At 46.1% G+C, this 20,850-nt stretch overlaps 1 protein-coding gene across 3 annotated transcripts in view; it reads left to right on the forward strand.

Moving 5' to 3' along the window:
- The first annotated feature begins 3,972 nt into the window (after positions 1-3,972).
- olfm1b (olfactomedin 1b) overlaps positions 3,973-20,850 on the forward strand; it is a 24,997-nt gene continuing 8,119 nt past the window's right edge. Inside the window, exons 1-5 of one of the 3 annotated variants that reach the window (XM_076979836.1) lie at positions 3,973-4,444; positions 5,338-5,451; positions 16,081-16,230; positions 16,875-17,030; positions 19,279-19,498. In XM_076979836.1, coding sequence (XP_076835951.1) covers positions 16,180-16,230; positions 16,875-17,030; positions 19,279-19,498 — 427 coding nt within the window. In that variant the 5' untranslated portion in view covers positions 3,973-4,444; positions 5,338-5,451; positions 16,081-16,179. Of the gene's footprint in view, positions 4,445-5,337; positions 5,452-12,902; positions 14,018-16,080; positions 16,231-16,874; positions 17,031-19,278; positions 19,499-20,850 lie in introns of those variants that run through there. The other 2 variants (XM_076979835.1, XM_076979834.1) reach the window with 2 other exon arrangements.

Consider the following 20,850-nt stretch of genomic DNA (forward strand, 5'->3'; position numbering starts at 1 on the left):
TTTCTTTCTCCCTTCCTCTTTCATATATATATATATATATATGGATGCCCTCCAATCTTCTCATTTCTCCCTCTCATTCTATTGCTTCTTCTATTCCTTCTCTGATGTGTTACCCACATCTTTGCCTCACAGCCCAGCATGGAGGTGAGTCCTTGCGGACACTAGGTCAACACCGTTAACTACATTGCTGCCACAGACGATTTCAACACCCCTACCCCCAACACCAGTTATAATTAGAGTTATTTTTGTATTGGCTGGATAATAATAAAAGGGACAGACAGCTGGAGTTTAATGGATCTCCTTGGGACTGGTGTTTGGGGCTGAAATATCAGCAAGCATGCCTAAACGCTCTACCCCCTCCCCCAGCCTCAATAATGCTTCACAGAAGCAGGCCCTCGTAAACGGTCGCTGCACCCGCGACACACAACACTGTTAATAATTGAGTGTGAGCCTCTGTGATAGTGCCAGAGCTAACGAAGCCATCCAGGGAGTTTGTTTTGGGAAGATCAGGTGGAGACTTTGGCCACACACAGAGTAAGGGAAGCTGGAGAGATTAAAAGCAAGAAAGGTGTAAATGAGGAGGGAGAACGGCATGTTCTGGTACTGGTTGTGTGTGTGTGTGTGTGTGTGTGTGTGTGTGTGTGTGTGTGTGTGTGTGTGTGTGTGTGTGTGTGTGTCTAAGTGTGTGTGTCTAGCCTGTTCAAAATGGCATAAAAGCTTCTCATCTCCGATGCTGTCTGGCAGGGGCATTAGTTCTAGTCTAAATAGAGGGGAAGAGAGAGGGAGAAAAAAGAGGAAGAGAGTGAGGGAAAGTGAGAGAGAGAGAGAGAAAGAGAGAGAGAGAGAGAGAGTTTGTTTGCCAGAGAAGCGGTGATAACAAATAAAAGAAGTAGAGGAAAATAAATTGAGATCCAAATGTTTAGAGAACATGTATGTGAAAAGGAAGTGACAAACAGAAAGCAAATCAGCATTTAACATGAAATCAACTGAAGGGAAGGTGTTTGGAATTTTCTAGAAAAGAAAAGTCCTTCCCTTGATCTTAATCCGAGTCCTAACCCTGGTCCAATTCCTGGTCCTAATCCTGGTCTTAATCATGGTTTTAACCCTGGTCCTTATCCAAGTCCTAACCCAGGCCCTGACCTACATCCTAACCCTGGTTCTAACCCTGATCCTAATCCTGGTCCTAATCCTGGTCCTAGGCTCCAGGGAGTAGCAGATATCATTCCAACTCCAGACACATCAGCGCTGGGAGCTTGGGCAAAGCCCCAGTCCTCCTCACTCAGCTGCCGTGCTGCACCTGCGGGTCCTTTTGGAACGTCGCTGTGTTTCGGTCCTCGGGCGTGGAGCACATGGGTGGACATGAGAGCACCTCACATCCAGATGCTTCAGACAATTAACACAGGGTAGAAAAGAAGGAAGAGAGAGAGAAAATAAAAAGAGAGAGAAAGAGAGAGAGAAGGGGAAGAGGGAGGGAGGGACATGGATATATTAACATAGGCAGCAGGCATTCCTACACAGCATGTTAGAAATACAGCATGGTGTGCATATGAATTACCCCCCCCCCCAACCCTTCTATAAGCAGCCTGTGGTGACAGAACTAATTTAATTCTCTTTACGATTTATACAAGCACACTCACCCCCCCCCCCCCCCCCCCCAACCAACACTTATACACAATAATATTATATTACAGTATTTCTGAATGCCAAAGACTACTGGAAATGATTTTCAGGCCATTTGATTTACATTGTATTAACAACAACAGAGAAAAACAAAGCAATTATGTTCCCAGTGGTCCATCAGCGTTTTCCTATGAGTAGAGCCGACACAGCAAGGTCACGAAACATTAAGCTGCACTGGAGGCGATGTGAAGCAGCACAGACACGCAGTGAGGTCAGCGAGCAACAAACACGGCGGCGTGGAGAAAACCCGCCTGGCTTATTAGCAGGAATCCCAGCAAGGATCGTGAAGCCCTGCCTGCCCCTCCAGCGCCTCTGGGCCGAGCCAGAATCGGTGGCGGCAACTGGGCCGCATCACTTCAGCCCTCAAATCTGTCCTTTCAGATATGCAGATGGACCTTTGCTCCCTGGCCATGGATCCATGGCCATATTGTAAAGTGCAGCTTTACAATACACAACAAATCCTGAGCAAAACCAAGTATTACCTGCACTGACATTGTCATGTTATCTGCACAGACCAGTAAATCAATTTAAGCAGGCATAAAGTGAGCAAGACAGCCACTGCAGTGTACATTGTCTCACAAGGATTTTCCCTATATTGTGTAAAAAATTATACTGAATGCCAGGATATGATCTTTGGCTACAAATCGATTTTTCAGTGCTATATGAACAATGCCCTCAATGCCCTCAAACTTTTCAAATGCTAAAAAATGCAACCTGGAATCAGAGAGTAATATAGACCCAGTAATATGTTAAACTTACCAACCTACTAACTTCTAAGCTATGCAGAGAGATTCCATGTAGTTTCAGTCTCCTGAATGTGGTGATATTTAGTACCATGGACAGCAACATTTACAGCACTATGGAACCTAACAATTTCAGCACCATGGACAACAGCATCTATGGAAGTTACTGCTTGTCTCTATACAGTAGAACCCCGGAAGTCTACGGTAATCCATTCCAGAACTCGCGTCAACAACTGATGTGGTTGAGTGTCGAATCGAATTTCCCCGTAAGAAATAACTGAAAACCGATTAATTGGTTCTCGACCATCAATTTTTTTACCATAAATGTTCCTATTTCCCTACAAAAACGATCAATAATTACACTTTTAGGTAAGTAATATTGTATAAAGCTAATGTTTTAACAAAATCCAACGGCCAATGAATTCCAATGCTAAGTCTGTCACACGAATGTGTTTTTCATACTTCTTTATGATCGCCTTTTTGAACTCTATAACCATATTCCTCTTCTGCCTTTCTGCTATGTCTTTCTTGGGACTGATGTTTTTTGTCTAAAACAGTACAAAAAACAACAAAATTACAGCAAAGGCTTGGAGCACCTATTGAACAACAACGCAGACTAACACTAACTATGTGTGACTGAAGCATGAACTGTATTTTGTTTACAATAAATGGAAACCTGTTTTTAGAGTTTTTCAATCACACGTTATTTTGACTGGACAGGACAGTCAAAATTGACACTAAATATATATATGACTTATTCATAAATAATTCTGTTATTACACTTAAAATATGCACAAGCGCATTACTAAAATGTACAGGTGTTTTCTCTGTATTTAGCCTAAGAAACATCCCTTTTCAGTGTGCAGAAGTAATCAGCTAACAGAAAGGAATCGCTTTCTTAAACCTTTTCCATACATAATGATATATAAGAACAATGGGGAAAAAACTATAGATGATATATGGGTGACATTGTTGTTTCATCATGTAAAAGTACATAATAAATGATTTATTTATTTAGTGAAAACCAAAAGCATTGTTTACCAATGTAACTGCCCCTTAGCAGAAGTTTATTCTTCATGGCACAGACAATGTTTTTCCATAGCTAAAAATATTCCTTTAGGCTAATCTCCCCTAAGCCTAAGTGTACACATGTACACACAGTCCCAGATACACACACACTTGCACACACAGACATGCACAAATACACACACACACACACACACACACACACACACACACACACACTCACTCACACAAACACACACACACACTTGCAATACTTTTAAGGACTTGGATGAACTTTTCTCCTTAAATCCATAAGATTTCTTCTGAGTTCCTGAATGTTTCTTTACACATCTTTCACATATATAAATTAAATGTTTTGTCTGGTTTCTAAGGCCAGGGGTTTACTCAGATAGTTTAATTTTACCTGCAGACCCCTCCTTATCTCTCTCACTTACTTTCTAACTCTCTCTCCCTCTCTTTCTCCCCATTTCTGATTTGCCATAGTTGAATTTCCCACGCGCGTTGGGTGTCATATCCGGTCTCATAACGGCTGACAGCTCTCCCTCGCGCTTCCGAACGTTCCCTCTTTCTCAGAGCCTCACAGTGGACTAAACTTCTGGGCGATATCGGATCTGTCAGCGCTGTTTCCTGTTTCGCTACCGATGATCAACGGAGAGGGCAGGAACCATTAAGCTGCACGAGAGATAGAGAACCAGAACCAGGAGAGACTGGAGAGCGTAGCGGTGGCGGCAATCAGACCGCGAGATGAGATAAATATGCCCAGAGACGACTGCTCGAGACATATTCTAGTTTCTCCGTCATTCCACTACTGAAAGAATCAGGCGAGAACCAGCGTAGCCGCGCGGGACCGAGGAGAGACGAGAGGGGCGAGACGAGCCACCGGTCCGGATCTGCATGTGAGACCGAGCCCAAAAGAGTGGAGGCGCGAAATGCAGCCCGTGAACAAGCTCGTGAGTCTCATTCTGCTCGTGCTGATGGGCACGGAACTCACGCAAGTAGGTCCATCGCCATCTTACCTCCCCCATTCACGTCGCTCACTACCTCCACAACCGGCGCTCTGCGCGCAAAGAGTCGGCGTAAATTAGCGAGATTCGCGCGCTTGAAACACATTAACGACGGGGATCACACGCAGATCATATGGATAGCTTTGCGCCACGTTTGGCTGTCGCCGCGAGTATCACCGGTGCCAAATTAATAACACAATAAACCACAAGCGAAGGATTGACTTTTTATGGATGAAATTCTATAAAATGCATCCTAATATTCTGAAAGAAATCAGGACTTGGAACCAGAGGGACCAGACTCGTCCATAACGCAGACCTTGAGAAGCTGAATGCGAAACGATGAGCAGTGAATATGCTCTTCACGCTTCGCTGAACAAAGTAAATAATAGCTCGGCTAGTGAGTTGCTCGCATCCTCCTGGTGACCGGTGGTGGTGGTTGCATGTAAACCGCGGACTCCCGTAGGTCTCGCACCACTCAATATGTACGCATAAAATGAATCTGGACCGGAGTGTGCCAAAACGCACCGGTTACCGCCGCTCGCGTCGTGCACCCGTGGCCCACTCCATTACGATCGTTTGGGAAGAGTTAAATGAAGATGACCACAAGTTCGCTCGGCCCACTCTCAACGACAAGTGTCTCTAATGCCAAACCACAATGTAACTGCATACGTACCGCATAAAGCAGACACTGGCTTTCAGATCTCTCGAAAAGTTTCTGAGCTTACAAATAAAAAAATGTTAACTGAATTTCAAAGAATAATAAGTGGCTTTTATTCTTTGAAAGTTGATGGATGAAGTGTTAAAGTGAAAAGACGCCGTTCATATTGGGTGTGGGACGGAATACGGAGAGAACGCGAGGGCTCTGTGTTGATTTTGTTTTATAGGGAACCAAGCGTGCATCACCCAGGTTAATCCCTGGACCGGGCTCAACTGAGATCCACACTGAGATCCATGACTAACAAGCGAAGCTACCTTCGTCCTGACGCATCCACGAGAGGGTGCGTGCTTTCTGAAATCGGTCCGTCTCGCTACGAACCACGTAATAGCGCACTCATGGGCATTAGAAAACGAGCTCGGAAAAGGCCACGATACAAAACGTCATACGACGGAGCCCAAACACGTCATCATGCTTTGGTCCTGTATTCGAAAGGACGTTTCAAAGCACGTGAGTTCGTGTCAATAAGTCCGGGGCTGTGGGGCTGTGACTACTGTCATGGTCGTCTCCCCATCGAAGTCCTCACTTCTCCGTCTCCGTCTGAAGTATATTTTCAACAAAAAAAAAATAAGTTGTCGGCAGCTAAAAAAACGCTTGTCAAATGCGTCGAACTAGCAGAAAACAGACTTTTGGATAAGCTCGCCAAAGTGAACTGGTCCTCCAAAAACACCCACTGAAACAAACGCCCACTGTGTTCATACGAGTCCAGTTGGACTTATATAAACACTGTAGGTGTCTGGTGTGTGTGTGTGTGTGTGTGTGTGTGTGTGTGTGTGTGTGTGTGTGTGTGTGTGTGTGTGTGTGTGTGTGTGTGCGTGCGTGCGTGCGTGCGTGCGTGCGTGCGTGTGTGTGTGTTTTATGCAACTAACCTTGCTAGAGTTATGCGGCAACAGCCCTGGAGGACAGCGTTAAGTGTAGAAAAGAGTGCGCTTAGCAACGCATTGTTTCATCGCAGTTTCCCTGCAGAGTTGCCATACTGTTCACTTCTCGGTTAGAAGATTGGCTGGCTGTGAAATTGTTCCGCTATTGTTAAGTCGTGAGGTTTAGAACTACCGGTCTCCATGGAAAAGCGGAGGTGGTAATTACTAATGCTTAGTGCCAGTGTTTTAGTTCCAGGTACGGATGTCATGTAAAACTGAAGGAAGGTGGGGAGATCTGACAAATACACCGTTACTGTACTACAGTATTAATACATTACAAGCACACTGTTACATTAGTACAGTATTAATACATTACAAATACACTGTTACAGTACTACAGTATTAAAAACATTACAAATACACCATTACAGTACTGTTGTATTGATAAATTACAAATATAAATACGTGCTGCTTCTCCTGGGTGAGGGAGCATTTTGGTTTGCATTATGAGAACAGTACAAGAGAGAGATTATGAGAAATATATAGAGAGGTGGAATGGAAAAGAAAAATGAGCAATATGAGAGTGAGTGTGTGTGTTGGTCAGCAGGTATGGAGTGCAGAGATACCAGCTGCTGTATTCTATGTGAATTTATTTGAGCCACTCCTAAATTTCTCTATATTTAAAAGAATTCATAAACCATACACCACTGTCTGACTCTTAAACACACACACAAGAACACACATCAGTCTCTCTCTGTTCACAGGCTGTTATCTAGCATAACAAAATAGGTTGTGCCCTGGTCCATTTTGATTAAGTGTGTGTGTGCGTCTGTTGTGTGTGTTCATGTGTGCGTGTTCATGTGTGCGTGTTCATGTGTGCGTGCATGTGTGTGTGTGTGCTTGTGTTGTGTGTGTGTGTGTGTGCTTGTGTTGTGTGTGTGTGTGTGTGTGTCTGTTGTGTGTGTGTTCATGTGTGCATGTGTGTGTGTGCTTGTGTTGTGTGTGTGTGTGTGTGTGTGTGTTGTGTATGTGCGCTCGTGTGTGTGTGTGTGTGTGTGTTTTGTGTTGTGTTGTGTGTGTGTGTGTGTGTCTGTTGTATGTGTGTTCATGTGTGCGTGTTCATATGTGCGTGCATGTGTGTGTGTGCTTGTGTTGTGTGTGTGTGTGTGCGTCTATGTGTGTGCGTGTGTGGTGTGTGAGTGTTGTGTATGTGCGCTCGTGTGTGTGTGTGTGTTATATGTGTGTGTGTGTGTTTTGTGTGTGTGTGTGTGTGTGTGTGTGTGTGTGTGTGTGTGTGTGTGTGTGTGTGTGTGTGAACATTTACCTGCTGCCCAGTCCTGATTCCTCTCTGGGTGAAACTTTAAAGAAGAAATTAGTGTTTGCTATGCAAATTAGACACAATCCGATTCTACTGGAGAGAAAGAGATAGAGAGAAATAAAGAGCAAGAAAGAGACAGAGAAACAAAATAAAAGGAAAAGAAGTGAAGACGATTGTCAAAGGGGGGCAAGACGGACAGAATCAGAGGTCAGAATGTGAAGGAGATCAAAAAGAGAGTGAGTTATGAGAACAATAAGAATAGAGAAACAGGAGAGAATCAGGAACGATGGGGTAACAGGAGAGAGAGAGAGAAAAAGAGAGAGAGAACAAAAGAGCACTGCAAAACCCAGAGCCCGAGACGGATGTCATTGGCTTTCACAGGATGAAGTCGTACGAGAAGCTAAAGCCGCCCCACGCTGAACTATTCCATATTTTCACAGAGCTGCCTCACACAAAGTCCGTCTGAGTCTGCACGCATTAGACCACACTGGAACTGCCCACATTACCTGCAGAGAATGCTGCCCAAATCCTCCTAGCTCATCCTGAGGAAGCTCTCTGGACGTCTGCTGGTTTTACACCCTAGAGGTAGATCGAACACAGAATGGAGACGTGTTTAGCTGCTTCGCTGACTTCAAGGAGCCATCTACTTTTCATTGGCATGATGTACTTGATGGCACCAGTACTCATTTGTCTCAATGCTACAAAGCAGTGATAGAATTTAAGTAGCCTCTAGTTGAATGATAATGACTGCTCCTGGAAAAGAAAGCAAAAAAGACATTTTACACCCTATGTTGTGTCCCTTGTCCCCTACCATATGTAGTTTCTGTACCCTCACTCCCTTATCACTTTCTCTTCTGGCCAACCCTATCCCCTCCTGCATCCACTAGCCCTACTCCATATCCACTATGACATATCATCTATCCCCATTCCCTACCCCCTCCACCATCGATAACCTCTATCCTCTACAACCACAACACTTTCCATAGTGCCACATCTAAAGCAGTATAACACATGAAAAGTATCTCTCTAATTGTTGTTATGGTGACCAGTGTCGGCCAGAGGAGGATGGGTCCCCCCCCCCCTCCTGAATCTTGGTTCCTCTTAAGGTTTCTTCCTCTTGCTCTTAGGGAGGTTTTCCTTGCCACTGTCGCCCTTGGCTTGCTCACTACGGGCTTGGACTCGGACACTTGTAAAGCTGTTTGTGACAATAACTGTTGTAAAAAGCATGAATGAATACATTTTGATTTTGACTGATTGATTGATGAAAAGTATTGTTCATATAGTCAAATCACACACCTGAAAACATTGAGTTGAGAGAATTAGAGTAAGTGAGTGAAGGAGCACAAGAGTGAGGGAGTGAGGAAGGGAGAGAGGGAGGGAGGGAGTGAGTGAGTGTAGTAGAAAGAGTGAATGAGAGTTAGTGAGTGAATGAGGGAGTGTGGGAGAGAGTGAGTGAGTGTGGGAGGGAGAGGGTGAGTGAGGGAGTGAGTGAGGGAGTGTGGGAGTGACTGAGTGAGTGTGGGAGGGAGAGGGTGAGTGAGGGAGGAAGTGAGGGAGTGTGGGAGTGACTGAGTGAGTGTGGGAGGGAGAGGGTGAGTGAGGGAGTGAGTGAGGGAGTGTGGGAGTGACTGAGTGAGTGTGGGAGGGAGAGGGTGAGTGAAGGAGTGAGTGAGGGAGTGTGGGAGTGACTGAGTGAGTGTGGGAGGGAGAGGGTGAGTGAAGGAGTGAGTGAGGGAGTGTGGGAGTGACTGAGTGAGTGTGGGAGGGAGAGGGTGAGTGAGGGAGTGAGTGAGGGAGTGTGGGAGTGACTGAGTGAGTGTGGGAGGGAGAGGGTGAGTGAAGGAGTGAGTGAGGGAGTGTGGGAGTGACTGAGTGAGTGTGGGAGGGAGAGGGTGAGTGAGGGAGTGTGGGAGTGACTGAGTGAGTGTGGGAGGGAGAGGGTGAGTGAAGGAGTGAGTGAGGGAGTGTGGGAGTGACTGAGTGAGTGTGGGAGGGAGAGGGTGAGTGAAGGAGTGAGTGAGGGAGTGTGGGAGTGACTGAGTGAGTGTGGGAGGGAGAGGGTGAGTGAGGGAGGAAGTGAGGGAGTGTGGGAGTGACTGAGTGAGTGTGGGAGGGAGAGGGTGAGTGAGGGAGTGAGTGAGGGAGTGTGGGAGTGACTGAGTGAGTGTGGGAGGGAGAGGGTGAGTGAAGGAGTGAGTGAGGGAGTGTGGGAGTGACTGAGTGAGTGTGGGAGGGAGAGGGTGAGTGAAGGAGGAAGTGAGGGAGTGTGGGAGTGACTGAGTGAGTGTGGGAGGGAGAGGGTGAGTGAGGGAGGAAGAGAGGGAGTGTGGGAGTGACTGAGTGAGTGTGGGAGGGAGGGAGAGGGTGAGTGAGGGAGTGAGTGAGGGAGTGTGGGAGTGACTGAGTGAGTGTGGGAGGGAGAGGGTGAGTGAGGGAGGAAGTGAGGGAGTGTGGGAGTGACTGAGTGAGTGTGGGAGGGAGAGGGTGAGTGAGGGAGTGAGTGAGGGAGTGTGGGAGTGACTGAGTGAGTGTGGGAGGGAGAGGGTGAGTGAGGGAGGAAGTGAGGGTTCTGCATTCAGCAGTATAATGCAGTCTTTTAAGACATTTTCCATGCAGTTATATTACAGACAGATCTCCCATAGTAAAGCGTCTGCAACAACACTAAAGGTCAGATTGTACACTGGCATTGAAAAAATCCTCACAGCACTCCTGCTGCTTCATAAGCATCTGAGTTTGGCAGGCTTACATAAGCCTAGTGCTAAAACTAATAATCTCAGGTGAGTATCGATATGCATGCTCAACAATACATTCCTATATACGATACATTCAATGATATATTCCTATGATGCCCTGCATCACATATCGTGATGTTTCATTTCAGGGATATATCATCCCACCCTCTGATTCATTCTGAAGGAAAAATCCATTTGCACACCATCATCCACTACACTCCTGCTGCTCAGCTGGCCTGGCCCCATTCCCGCCATCGTCACCGCCATCACGCTTCATGCTTCACACACCGCTGGCCTCTTTGGGCTCGTGAGCGCGATTTGGGCCAGCGCCGTGCAGAAGGGTCACCCCTTTATCACCGCAGTGTGTTCCGGGCAGAATGAGGGCAGACAAATAAAAAAAACAGCAAAGAAAGCAAACTGTGCTAGTGTGTCATGTGCCAGACGGTGCGCGGGCTCACCCGACCTGCAGTGAAGGCTTACAAGCAAGCGAGCCAAGCTGCCGCACGCCCACACCTGTCAGGGTGGACGCCTCTTTACATTTTTCCTGCTTCTATTGACTTGACAGTTTTCCGTTAAATTAAACTGTGCCTACGCCGCATCAGTGCCGGCCTGCGTTTCAAGAAAATCTCCTCCACCCAACCCACGAGCGCCTCCACCTACGTCCATAACTGGCCGCTGCCTAAACCACCTTCTCTCAGTTCATTCCTAGGGAGCCACTGGCCACATTTCCGCCCTCAGATACTGCCCAACACGCCCGAACCGAGCAAGTGAGGACACTGAGCACCTGGAAGAGGCTTGGTTCTCAGAGCCAGCACCTGGACTGTGTGGCAGCTTCCTGATAACTGGGTTGAGAGACACTGCCCTAAAGGCCATCGTTCACCTTTCGGGCATTGAACCTCTATTGCCGCAGGTGCGTTTAGGTGGTTCTGAAGCATTAAAGCACCTTTTTTTTGTATTTGCTCCCTCACGGTCTGAGACCTGCAGTGTCCTGATAATATCGCAAGGCTGTGGCGGGAGCAGAACCATCGTATGAATAATTAAACACAATAAAACCTGCCAAATTAAATAAAAAGATGACTGCCACGGCTTCATTTCCTTCCCGGCTTCACCGCGGACTTGGCCACACTTAAGACGCATCCGGGTGATGAAGTCCAGATTCATCACCATCCTCGTATATTTAGTGCGTCGGACGCCGAGCCGAAAACATGAATAAGTAACCGCGACCCGAGCTTGACCTGGAGGACGATGGGAGCTCACACTTCGAGCACAAGACTGCAGGCCATAGTGATATAAGTAGTGGTTAGAGACAGTTTTGTTGGGTTTGCTTGTTTGTATGTGTGCAGTGCTCTGATACTTTGGGCACCTGTAAAGAGTGTATCATGGTTCACTGAGTTGCATTACTATAGTTTTACTCAGTTACTCAGGCACCTTTGATTTTGTTGCTGGGTTATGAGTGTTCCATATTCTCTCTCTCTCTCTGTCTCTCTCTCTCTCTCTCTCTCTGTCTGTCTGTCTCTCTCTCTCTCTCTCTCTCTGACAAACACTGCCCTATGCTATCAAAAGGCCAGATAGACCTCTACCCCATAGTGATTTGTGCTGACAGCAGCCTTCCCTTTCATCTTTTCATCTCTCTATCTCTGACGTTATGTCTTTGTGTCTTTCTCTTCCTCCAAAGTGACTCTTTCACTCTCTGCCACACTTTCTCATTTTTGCCCTCGCAAAAATCTCACACACAGATACACAGCAATCTTAAAAACTCTCTCTCTCAAATACAGACATCCCTCTCCCCATTTCTCCCACAACAAAGTCTCGAATTCTCTGCATCTTACTCACCCAGACATGCATGCAGACACACACACACACACACACACACACACACACACACACACACACATATCTTTCTCTCTCTCTCTCTCATCACTACATTGTAAATTCCCCTCAGTGCCTGATCAGGTATGCTCTTCCTTCCTCCTGCCTCAGCCCAAGTAACTCAGCTTCAGCACAGAACAGAGAAACCCAGCTTACACATACCTGCACACACACACACACACACACACACACACACACACACACACACACACACACACACACACACACACACACACACCTCAGCATGGCTTCCCCCCACCTCTGTCCATCTGTCTTTACTCTCCCTCTTTCTTTTAACTCCCTTCAAGTTCCAAGAATTCCCACGTACTACATACTAAACTCCTTCACTACATTGCTGTGTCTCTCTGATCTAAGACCAGTTTTTGATTTCTCTTTTTCTTATAATAACTACTTCAAATGTTATTTTATTCCACTGACTGGTACTCTATATTTTTCTCTGGTAAGTTGTGTTACTGGAGTAGAATTAATTTTATGACAGGTTATAAAAGGGCTGACCATTACATTGCAAACCCATAAAAAACAGTACACCCAAAACATTTTAATCTTAGATTCAATCTCAGTTTCTTACTGGTTAATGTAACAGTAGTAGCAAAACTTTTTAATTAGGCCTACTTTCCTGAAAGGCTATAAATGAACCTGAGAGTTCCATGATGGGATTTTCGAATGTGCAGCACGCGAGTAAATGACGCTTTCACACGTTCCGTTCGTGACTATGCCGCACACGTTACTTCACGCAGAGACCTAAAATTAAACGTGGCAGTGTGAACTGGAACCGGTGGTTTTCAGTCGTTATGTATTGTACCGGTATTGTCAGTGACGTTTACTGTCTCACGAGTCGGGCAATCCGCAAACGTAATACATTTAACTGCGACTAGAGGGCGCTCGAATCATTCTGATGCAAACAGCAGCAAAAAACGCTACGGCTCACCAACATCCCGTCTCGGGCTACGTATAGGGACCTGATCAAACATCCCATATTGTTTTCCTTATTTTTCCGCACATTTTAAACGAATTTCGCTCGCCTGAAACCCCTCCAGCTCTTGTTTGTAGCACGTCTCTGACATTTCCATGAAGATATTTCCAGACCTGTCAGCACAACATCTTCTCACTGTTTCTTCGCATTGTTCATTGATCAGTATATGCATTGAGGTATATGCAAAAGAAATACTGGAAAGGCGGCTGTTAATCTTTAATGACGCAAATTGTGTCCGACTGCTCATTAAATTAACATCAGCTGGGTCATTCAGGGAAACCAACAAGCGCGCGCCTCGGGCAGCGTGAGAATCGCCACCTGCGCAGGGGTAATTAAGCGCACGAGCGCTCCTTTTGGAGCGCGTGACCTTCGCCCGAGCGCTCATTTATTGTCCTGCAGGGCACGGGACTGTAGCGCGCCGTTTTAGAGCCGACTGCATGGACCCGTGTGGACCTGTTCAATGGGGGACTCGTGGGCAGACCGAACCTGACATCACACTGTGCTTCGTTATGTAGGGGCGCGTGGCACCGCCTCTTTCTTATCTTAAGCGAGCTGTCGGTGTGAAGTGTGTGCAGTCGGTCACGAGCAGCTACCGAGGGGGAAGGTGGACCAAGGACGCCGGCGGACTAAATAGTGGACCCGACACAACTCAGCAATACACGGGACGTTCGCGGGAAGACCGCTCCTTGGAGAAGATCACAACCACATGATTCTTGCGTTCCCTCTCACTGCACGCACCGGCTGTGTTCCATAGCGACAAACACCACCCAGTCCAAAAAAGATGACCGAGACGATACCGTCCGATCCGGGCACGCACGAGGAGAAGATCAAGGTCTCTGAGGTTCTGCTAGGCAGCTCGGCTTGCCGCGTCGGTTATCCGGTGGCGCGTGTGGAATGAAAGTTGGAGCTGAACGCGGAGCGCAAAGATGACGGTGCCTTTGCTGAAGATCGGAGTGGTCCTCAGCACGATGGCCATGATCACCAACTGGATGTCCCAGACCTTGCCGTCGCTGGTCGGGCTTAACACCACCAAACTGACCGCGGCGCAGAGCGGTTATCTGGACCGGAGCACCGGAGTGAGTCAGGCACTTTTTCTTCGTTTGACGAGGGGCGCATTTTTGTTCTGTGCAAACCTTTTCTCCCTTTTTAAAGATAACCACAATTATCCCCGAGGTTTTCTCGGAGGAAAAATACATAAGACATTTTCAGGTGGCACGAAACCTATAGTTTCAAAGTGAGCGTCTCCTCTTTACAGCTCCGATATAACGGATCAATTTAGTTCATTTAATCATTTAATGTATGTTAATTCCCTCGCAGATAATTATACGTTATCTGGTTATGTACCGGAACACCGTAATCACCGTTAACCGAGTCATTGTACAAAGGGCGCAGATATCGTGGCGTTACAGTGCCTTGATTTATGGTGTGGCGCGCAAAGCCAAATCTCAAAGTAGACGCATCTTTTGGACCTGTAGTAATATCTCTAATGTTAACGGACTTCCCAGTGAAGCCCGTGTGCTTTAAGAGTTTGTGGTTCATTAGATTTGCTGAGTTTACAGGATCCGTGCGTAATTTGTGTCTCGCGCATGGTGCGCGCTGTGGAAACATATATTGTAACATGTATACATTTATTTAGTTGTGCACACGACGTGATATTTGTAAATGATAAAGATCTCCTGGTCAGCCTGGTTTCCATGTAAGGCAGCAAAGTACTTTTTGTGAAATGTAATTTTGAGTTAAGAATCGTGATATCGCTGTTCCGCTTGGTATCGGGTTGTCTTTGATATTGAGAGTAACGGGACGGGGTGGTGTTGCGGGTGAGGGGCGTGCTCCGGTCCAGTGCATGAAGCGTGTTTACCCAAATGGATTTAATCCCCTTGGGTTGCCTCCAGACCGCCTGTCTCATTTACACTTTAGATGCATTTGTGCTTTAACGGTAATCTCGCGTGGCCGAGCGCAAGAAAGACAAAAAAAACCCAGTCCAGCAATTTTTTTCAATCAAAGCGATCGCGTTACTGACAATTACTACTAACACACACGAGTTACTGACAATTACTACTAACACACACACACACACACACACACACAATACCTACGGAGTACTGTACTCAAATACACGCTTTTTGGTGACACCGCACTTTTCGTCAGCTAAAAGGCAACATGATGTGTTATTTAAAAGTGAAACTTGGATATTATGGTCTGTTTTGAACTTTCCATCCCCTGGACGAAGCAGCAGCGCGCTCTGCGATGCTAAAGATTCGATTGGTAGCACGAGCAGAGGGGTGTGGTTTGACGTAGCACGAGCAGAGGGGTGTGGTTTGACGTAGCACGAGCAGAGGGGTGTGGTTTGACGTAGCACGAGCAGATGGGGCTTTGCGTAAGCTTGTGTATGTGCGTGTGTTCGTGGCTTTGCGCGCGCGTGTTTGTATTAGAGTCGTTTGGGTTGTAAAATTTCATAGTGATACATATACAACCTCACACATTCATTGACAACCCCCAAAACGTCCAAGCCTCAACTGAAACGATCACTGTACCCATGTGAGACAACCAACCAATCAGAACTTACTTGATGTAAAATAGTCACGAATCAAAACATGTTAGGAGTGGGACTACACCCACTCACCAGACCCCAAGGGTCATCAGCCCCATGGGCAGAAACATGTTCACATATAAATTAGTGTGTGTTCACCAATATGGCTCTGTGTCCATGTCACTTGTCCTACAAGGACAATTCCACCCTTAGTGCTGGTAAAGCAAGGTATTTAATCTTTCAAAATATTATCTGCCCCTATAGTGGTCAAAACATGAGTGTGCAGGTGTATTGTATATCTTTCTTATACTGTCTCACACTCCATCTACTTCCCCTCTTCTCTCCTCCCTTCTCACCTGTTTCTCCATCTGTCGATGTGTTCAACCCGTCTTACACCTCTCTCTGTCCCCGCTTATATCTTCCTGTCCCTCACCTGTCTCTGTCTCCCATTGGTCTCTCTTTATCTCCCCTCACCTGTCTCTCTCTATTCCCACCTGTCTCTCTCTTTGCCCCCCCACACGTCTCACCTGTTCCCCACCTGTCTCTCTCGCTGTTGTCCACCTCCCTCTGTGTCCCTCCTTTCCTGTCCGTGTCCCCTCGTACGTCCAGGTGTTTCCTGCTAACCCGGAGGAGTCCTGGCAGGTGTACAGTTCAGCACAGGACAGCGAGGGCCGGTGTGTGTGCACCGTCGTTGCCCCCCAGCAGACCATGTGCTCCAGGGACGCACGCACCAAACAGCTCCGCCAGCTCCTGGAGAAGGTAACCGTGGCGACCACATCTTGCGTGCAGCTCCATTCTGAGAGGATGATGTCACACAGGCAGCATCACCGTGTCAGCTGCCGTCTCTAGAGATAAGACTGTCCTTGTGACAAACACAAGCCCGTGTAGCCCTCCACTGTGTTTGTGGCTTCTTTAAAATACACTGGTACACACACACACACACACACACACACACACACACACACACACACGTGAACTCACTTTATTGGGATCCCATAGGATGACATCAACCTTCGCTCATAAAAACAAAATCCAATTAGAACAAACTTTCACTCAATATGAGTAATAAATATGAAAATTAGTACATAAGGAAATTAATTGCAACATAAGTAAAAATAATTATTAAGAGCAATTTTGATGAAGATGATATCAGTATAACACCAGGAAAGGAGAGGCAGAAGTCTTTTATATGTGGTTTAATAAGCTGGAGTCAGTCCTGTCACACCAACCCAGCATACCTAATACGTTTATCAACAAAGACACAAAACACTTGGACACACTCACACAGGCACACATGGGTCTTTGAACATTCCTCAAAGTTTCTTGAAAATACTTAAATTATTATTAGTAGTTTTACTGCTGGCTGACATATGCTTGTGTGTGTGTGTGTGTGTCTGCTATAGGTGCAGAACATGACACAGTCAATCCAGGTACTGGATCAGCGGACACAGAGGGACCTGCAGTATGTGGTTAAAATGGAGGACCAGCTCAGAGGCCTGGAGAACAAATTCAGACAAGTGGAAGAAAGCCACAAACAAAACCTTGCCAAGCAATACAAGGTAAGCCACACACACACACACACACACACACACACACACACACACACTCCATGCTTCCTTCAGTAATAAAGTATTCAATACATGGGGTCAGTCAGGACGAGCGACGTCAGGAAGTACAAGGAAACATAATTTTTCAAAGCTGGACTTGTGCCTGCCTTGACACATTTTTTGAGGAGTTGAAAATCTCTTTGTGGCCCTACATTCCCCTCTGAGGGAAGAATTTGTTCTCCTTTCTTCTTTGGGAAGAAGCCAAATATTGTTATTATGGTGTCCGTTACTTGCCAAAATGATTCACTCACTCTTGTTAATGCCAGAACGCGCCAGCGTCTGCATTAGTTCATCACGGAGAGCTACACTACAGGGATTAATACTGTGGTGGAGTTGACAAATATTCTTAAATTTTTATTTAAATTTTTCAACCAAATATTTGAGTTTTCTCAGGTTGATTTCCCAATTTTTAGAGCTTAGAGCTCATGAATTATTAGTGTATATATTAAGCCTAATCATTAGAACAGAACATTCAACCATAGCCATTGAAAATTTCTAACCACGTATATAGTTATGCAGTGGTCAATCAGTACTCAGCCACTAACCACTTGCACAGATCTGTACAGATTAATCAGTACTGCGTGAATAACCACTTAACAATAATACACTGTTTTCATGCAGCTTTCTAAAAACTCAAGAACACATGACAGAGTGGGAGGTGCCATGGTTAACACACACACACACACACACACACACACACAAACACAGCTAACATGCTTTCCAATGTGCATTAACTCACCCATACAAAGCACCACAGCAACACAGAAAGTGCTGAAAAACCACAGTAACACAACCCACAATGCACTGCATGCTAACTTAAACACAGCTTGCCAATTCTGTGATTCTGTCACTCTGTGTGCATTTAACCTAAGCTCGACTGAAGGGGGGTGTGTTTGTGTGCGCGAGCGCGTGCGCTCGACTGAAGGGGTGTGTGTTTGTGTGTGTTTGTGTGCGCGAGCGCATGCGCTCGACTGAAGGGGTGTGTGTTTGTGTGTGTTTGGGTGCGCGAGCGCGTGCGTGGGGAATGTTTGTATGCTAGTTAGGTTAGCGAGTTAGCATCCTGTACTCAGTGTGTTGTTTCTTGCTTGCAGGGCTAACTATAAAGACATACAATAGGAGAGCCTGAGGCCAGAAGAGGCAGGTCTAACCCACGATTGGCTGAAGTGGGCGTCAGTCAAGTTGTTTGTCACATTTCTCGTATTCTATTATACACCATTACCTGTAAGATAATCCTTCCCCCTCCTTACCGAACCACCAATCGGATCCCTTCCCGCATGCGCCTCTAAACCATTCATTAGGTTTCATTTGCATAACTATTCTGATCAGTATTATTATTTGATTTACAGTAATATTATAATTATGATGATTCCAAGTTGATAACTGCTCACGTTGCTTTTCATTTGTCTTTCTGCGATATTTGGTTATTGGACTAATACACTTTTAAAGATAATGGAACATAGCTGAGAATCACGTTGTTGTGTGTAACATGTCAAACAAGCATGTTTCGCCGTTGCTGTGGAAACCATGAAACTCAATAAAGTGCTTTCCCAATTGTTCTTCGTGTTCCGAGCGCTTGATTTTTCGCCAACATTGTAGAGTTTTTTTTACAATAAGTGGGCTTCTGGTCTCTTGATGGCTCTCCTATGAACGAACACACAAGCACATGTCACTCACCACTTCACATGTGTGCTGAGTCTCAAACCCACCTGTGAAGCACACCTACACACACACACACACACACACACACACACACACACACATGAGGAGTCAGACTAGTTAGGGTTAGTTGGGCTTTTCTTCCTTTCAGGCAGCACTGTGTTGGTCCTTTGGTGAATGTATAGATGATGAGCATGTTGCTGGTTAAATGCCCTCTGTTGCCCTCTGAGATACCGACCTCTGGAGCACATGTGGGTCTGAGCGTGCTTAGTGGCACCATGCTGGCCTGAGCGGGCTCAGACCCACACAGAGCTACAGAGTGCGCGTGCTCTAGCTCTGTGTGGGTCTGAGCGCGCTCTGTAACTCTGTGTGGGTCTGAGCACGCTCTGTAGCTCTGTGTGGGTGTGAGCGCGCTCTGTAGCTCTGTGGGTGTGAGCACGCTCTGTAGCTCTGTGTGGGTCTGAGCGCGCTCTGTAACTCTGTGTGGGTCTGAGCACGCTCTGTAGCTGTGTGGGTGTGAGCGCGCTCTGTGGCGTGTTCGCAGACCATGAAGGCGAAGATGGCGGAACTGCAGCCGCTCATCCCCGTGCTGGAGGAATACAAGGCAGACGCACGGCTGGTGCTGCAGTTCAAGCAGGAGGTGCAGAATCTGACGGCCAGCCTGGCCCACCTGCAGCAGGAGATGGGAGCATATGACTACGACGAGCTTCACTCCCGCGTCTCCAGCCTGGAGGAGAGGCTCCGTGCATGCATGCAAAAACTTGGTAAGGGAGGAGAGGTGCTCACACACACACACACACGCGCGCACACACACATGCACACAAACAGACGCACGCACAAAAATCCAGAGACACATGCTCACATCACCACAAATACACACAGATTCAGCGAAGAACCACACACTCAGGAGACGCTGGTAATAAAATTAAAGTATCAAAGCAAGGTAACATTTTGTTGCACTTGACGTTGAGCCACACAGGCAGCAATTATGCCACCATCACACCTTACAGCATCGTGGTACGAATGGCAGCCTAGCAGTAAACGCATCGGAAGTTTAATTTAAGCTCCGCAGCGGAAGCGTCGGCTGACAGACAGGCCGTGCGGGACAGGATTCGCTATCTCCTCGACTTTCCACATTCTATATTTGTTCTATTTAAAATCCCGGTTTTAAATTTGATCTCGTGAATTTAGATCAATGTTTTATTTATGTATTTGGCAGCTCTTTTATGTGAAGCCCTTTTAAATGTCCGTGTATAAAAACCTGTGCAAATAAAACTGCCTTGCCTAGATATTCATGTGCTAAGTAGTACAGACACAGGCTGACAAATACCTATTGAAAGATTATGCGTTTTTCAAGTTTAAACTGTTGCAGTCGTAATGCGTGTCAAGGTCATCATCGTTTTCCTTCTACTTAGAGTTTTGAGCGAGTGATTAAAAATATGTTTCGATAATCACGTCAGTGGTGATGGAGGTAACCAAACACAGAAATAAAAATCTCACAGTAGAAATCTATTTTTTCCCCAATTAGCCTACTTGGTGACGTAATTTAACAGTAAGAAAGTTACTAGAAACACGAATCTATAGATGTAACTTTGGTTTCTTCTTCTGCGGCCTTAATACTTTATGGAGTTCTGGGAATATGAACACACTTGATTTCTGCTATCATATAAAATGGAGTAGTATGTGTTGTTTGATTATGCTTTAAATGAAGCTTTAGCGCGTCACCCCAACTCAGGCTTCAACATAGTATACTCCTATACAGTACACTAAAGCAGTACGCGATAAAGGGTAGTGTGTCCGAATACACAGTAGGCCTACTATGCATTAAACAGTAAGCGAAAAGTACCCGGATGGCTTAATGAATCAGGAGCCATTTTGAAGTATGTGATTGCAGCACACTGTCCTATCTCATGATTCAACTGGAGCATTTAACTATGATCATGTGACTACATGTCATAGGTAAAATGGTGAACTTAGTATGTCTGAGGTTGTATGCATACTGCCCAGTTGCCTACTGAAAGAACGTACTGCTTTAATGGTTGAGCAGAACGTACTGCATTGAAATCTAGTGCCTACTGCTTAAGTACGCCATTTTGGATTGAGCCATGGACGTCCT

The sequence above is a fragment of the Brachyhypopomus gauderio genome, chromosome 18 (genome assembly GCF_052324685.1).
Source record: "Brachyhypopomus gauderio isolate BG-103 chromosome 18, BGAUD_0.2, whole genome shotgun sequence".
Lineage (NCBI taxonomy): Eukaryota > Metazoa > Chordata > Actinopteri > Gymnotiformes > Hypopomidae > Brachyhypopomus > Brachyhypopomus gauderio.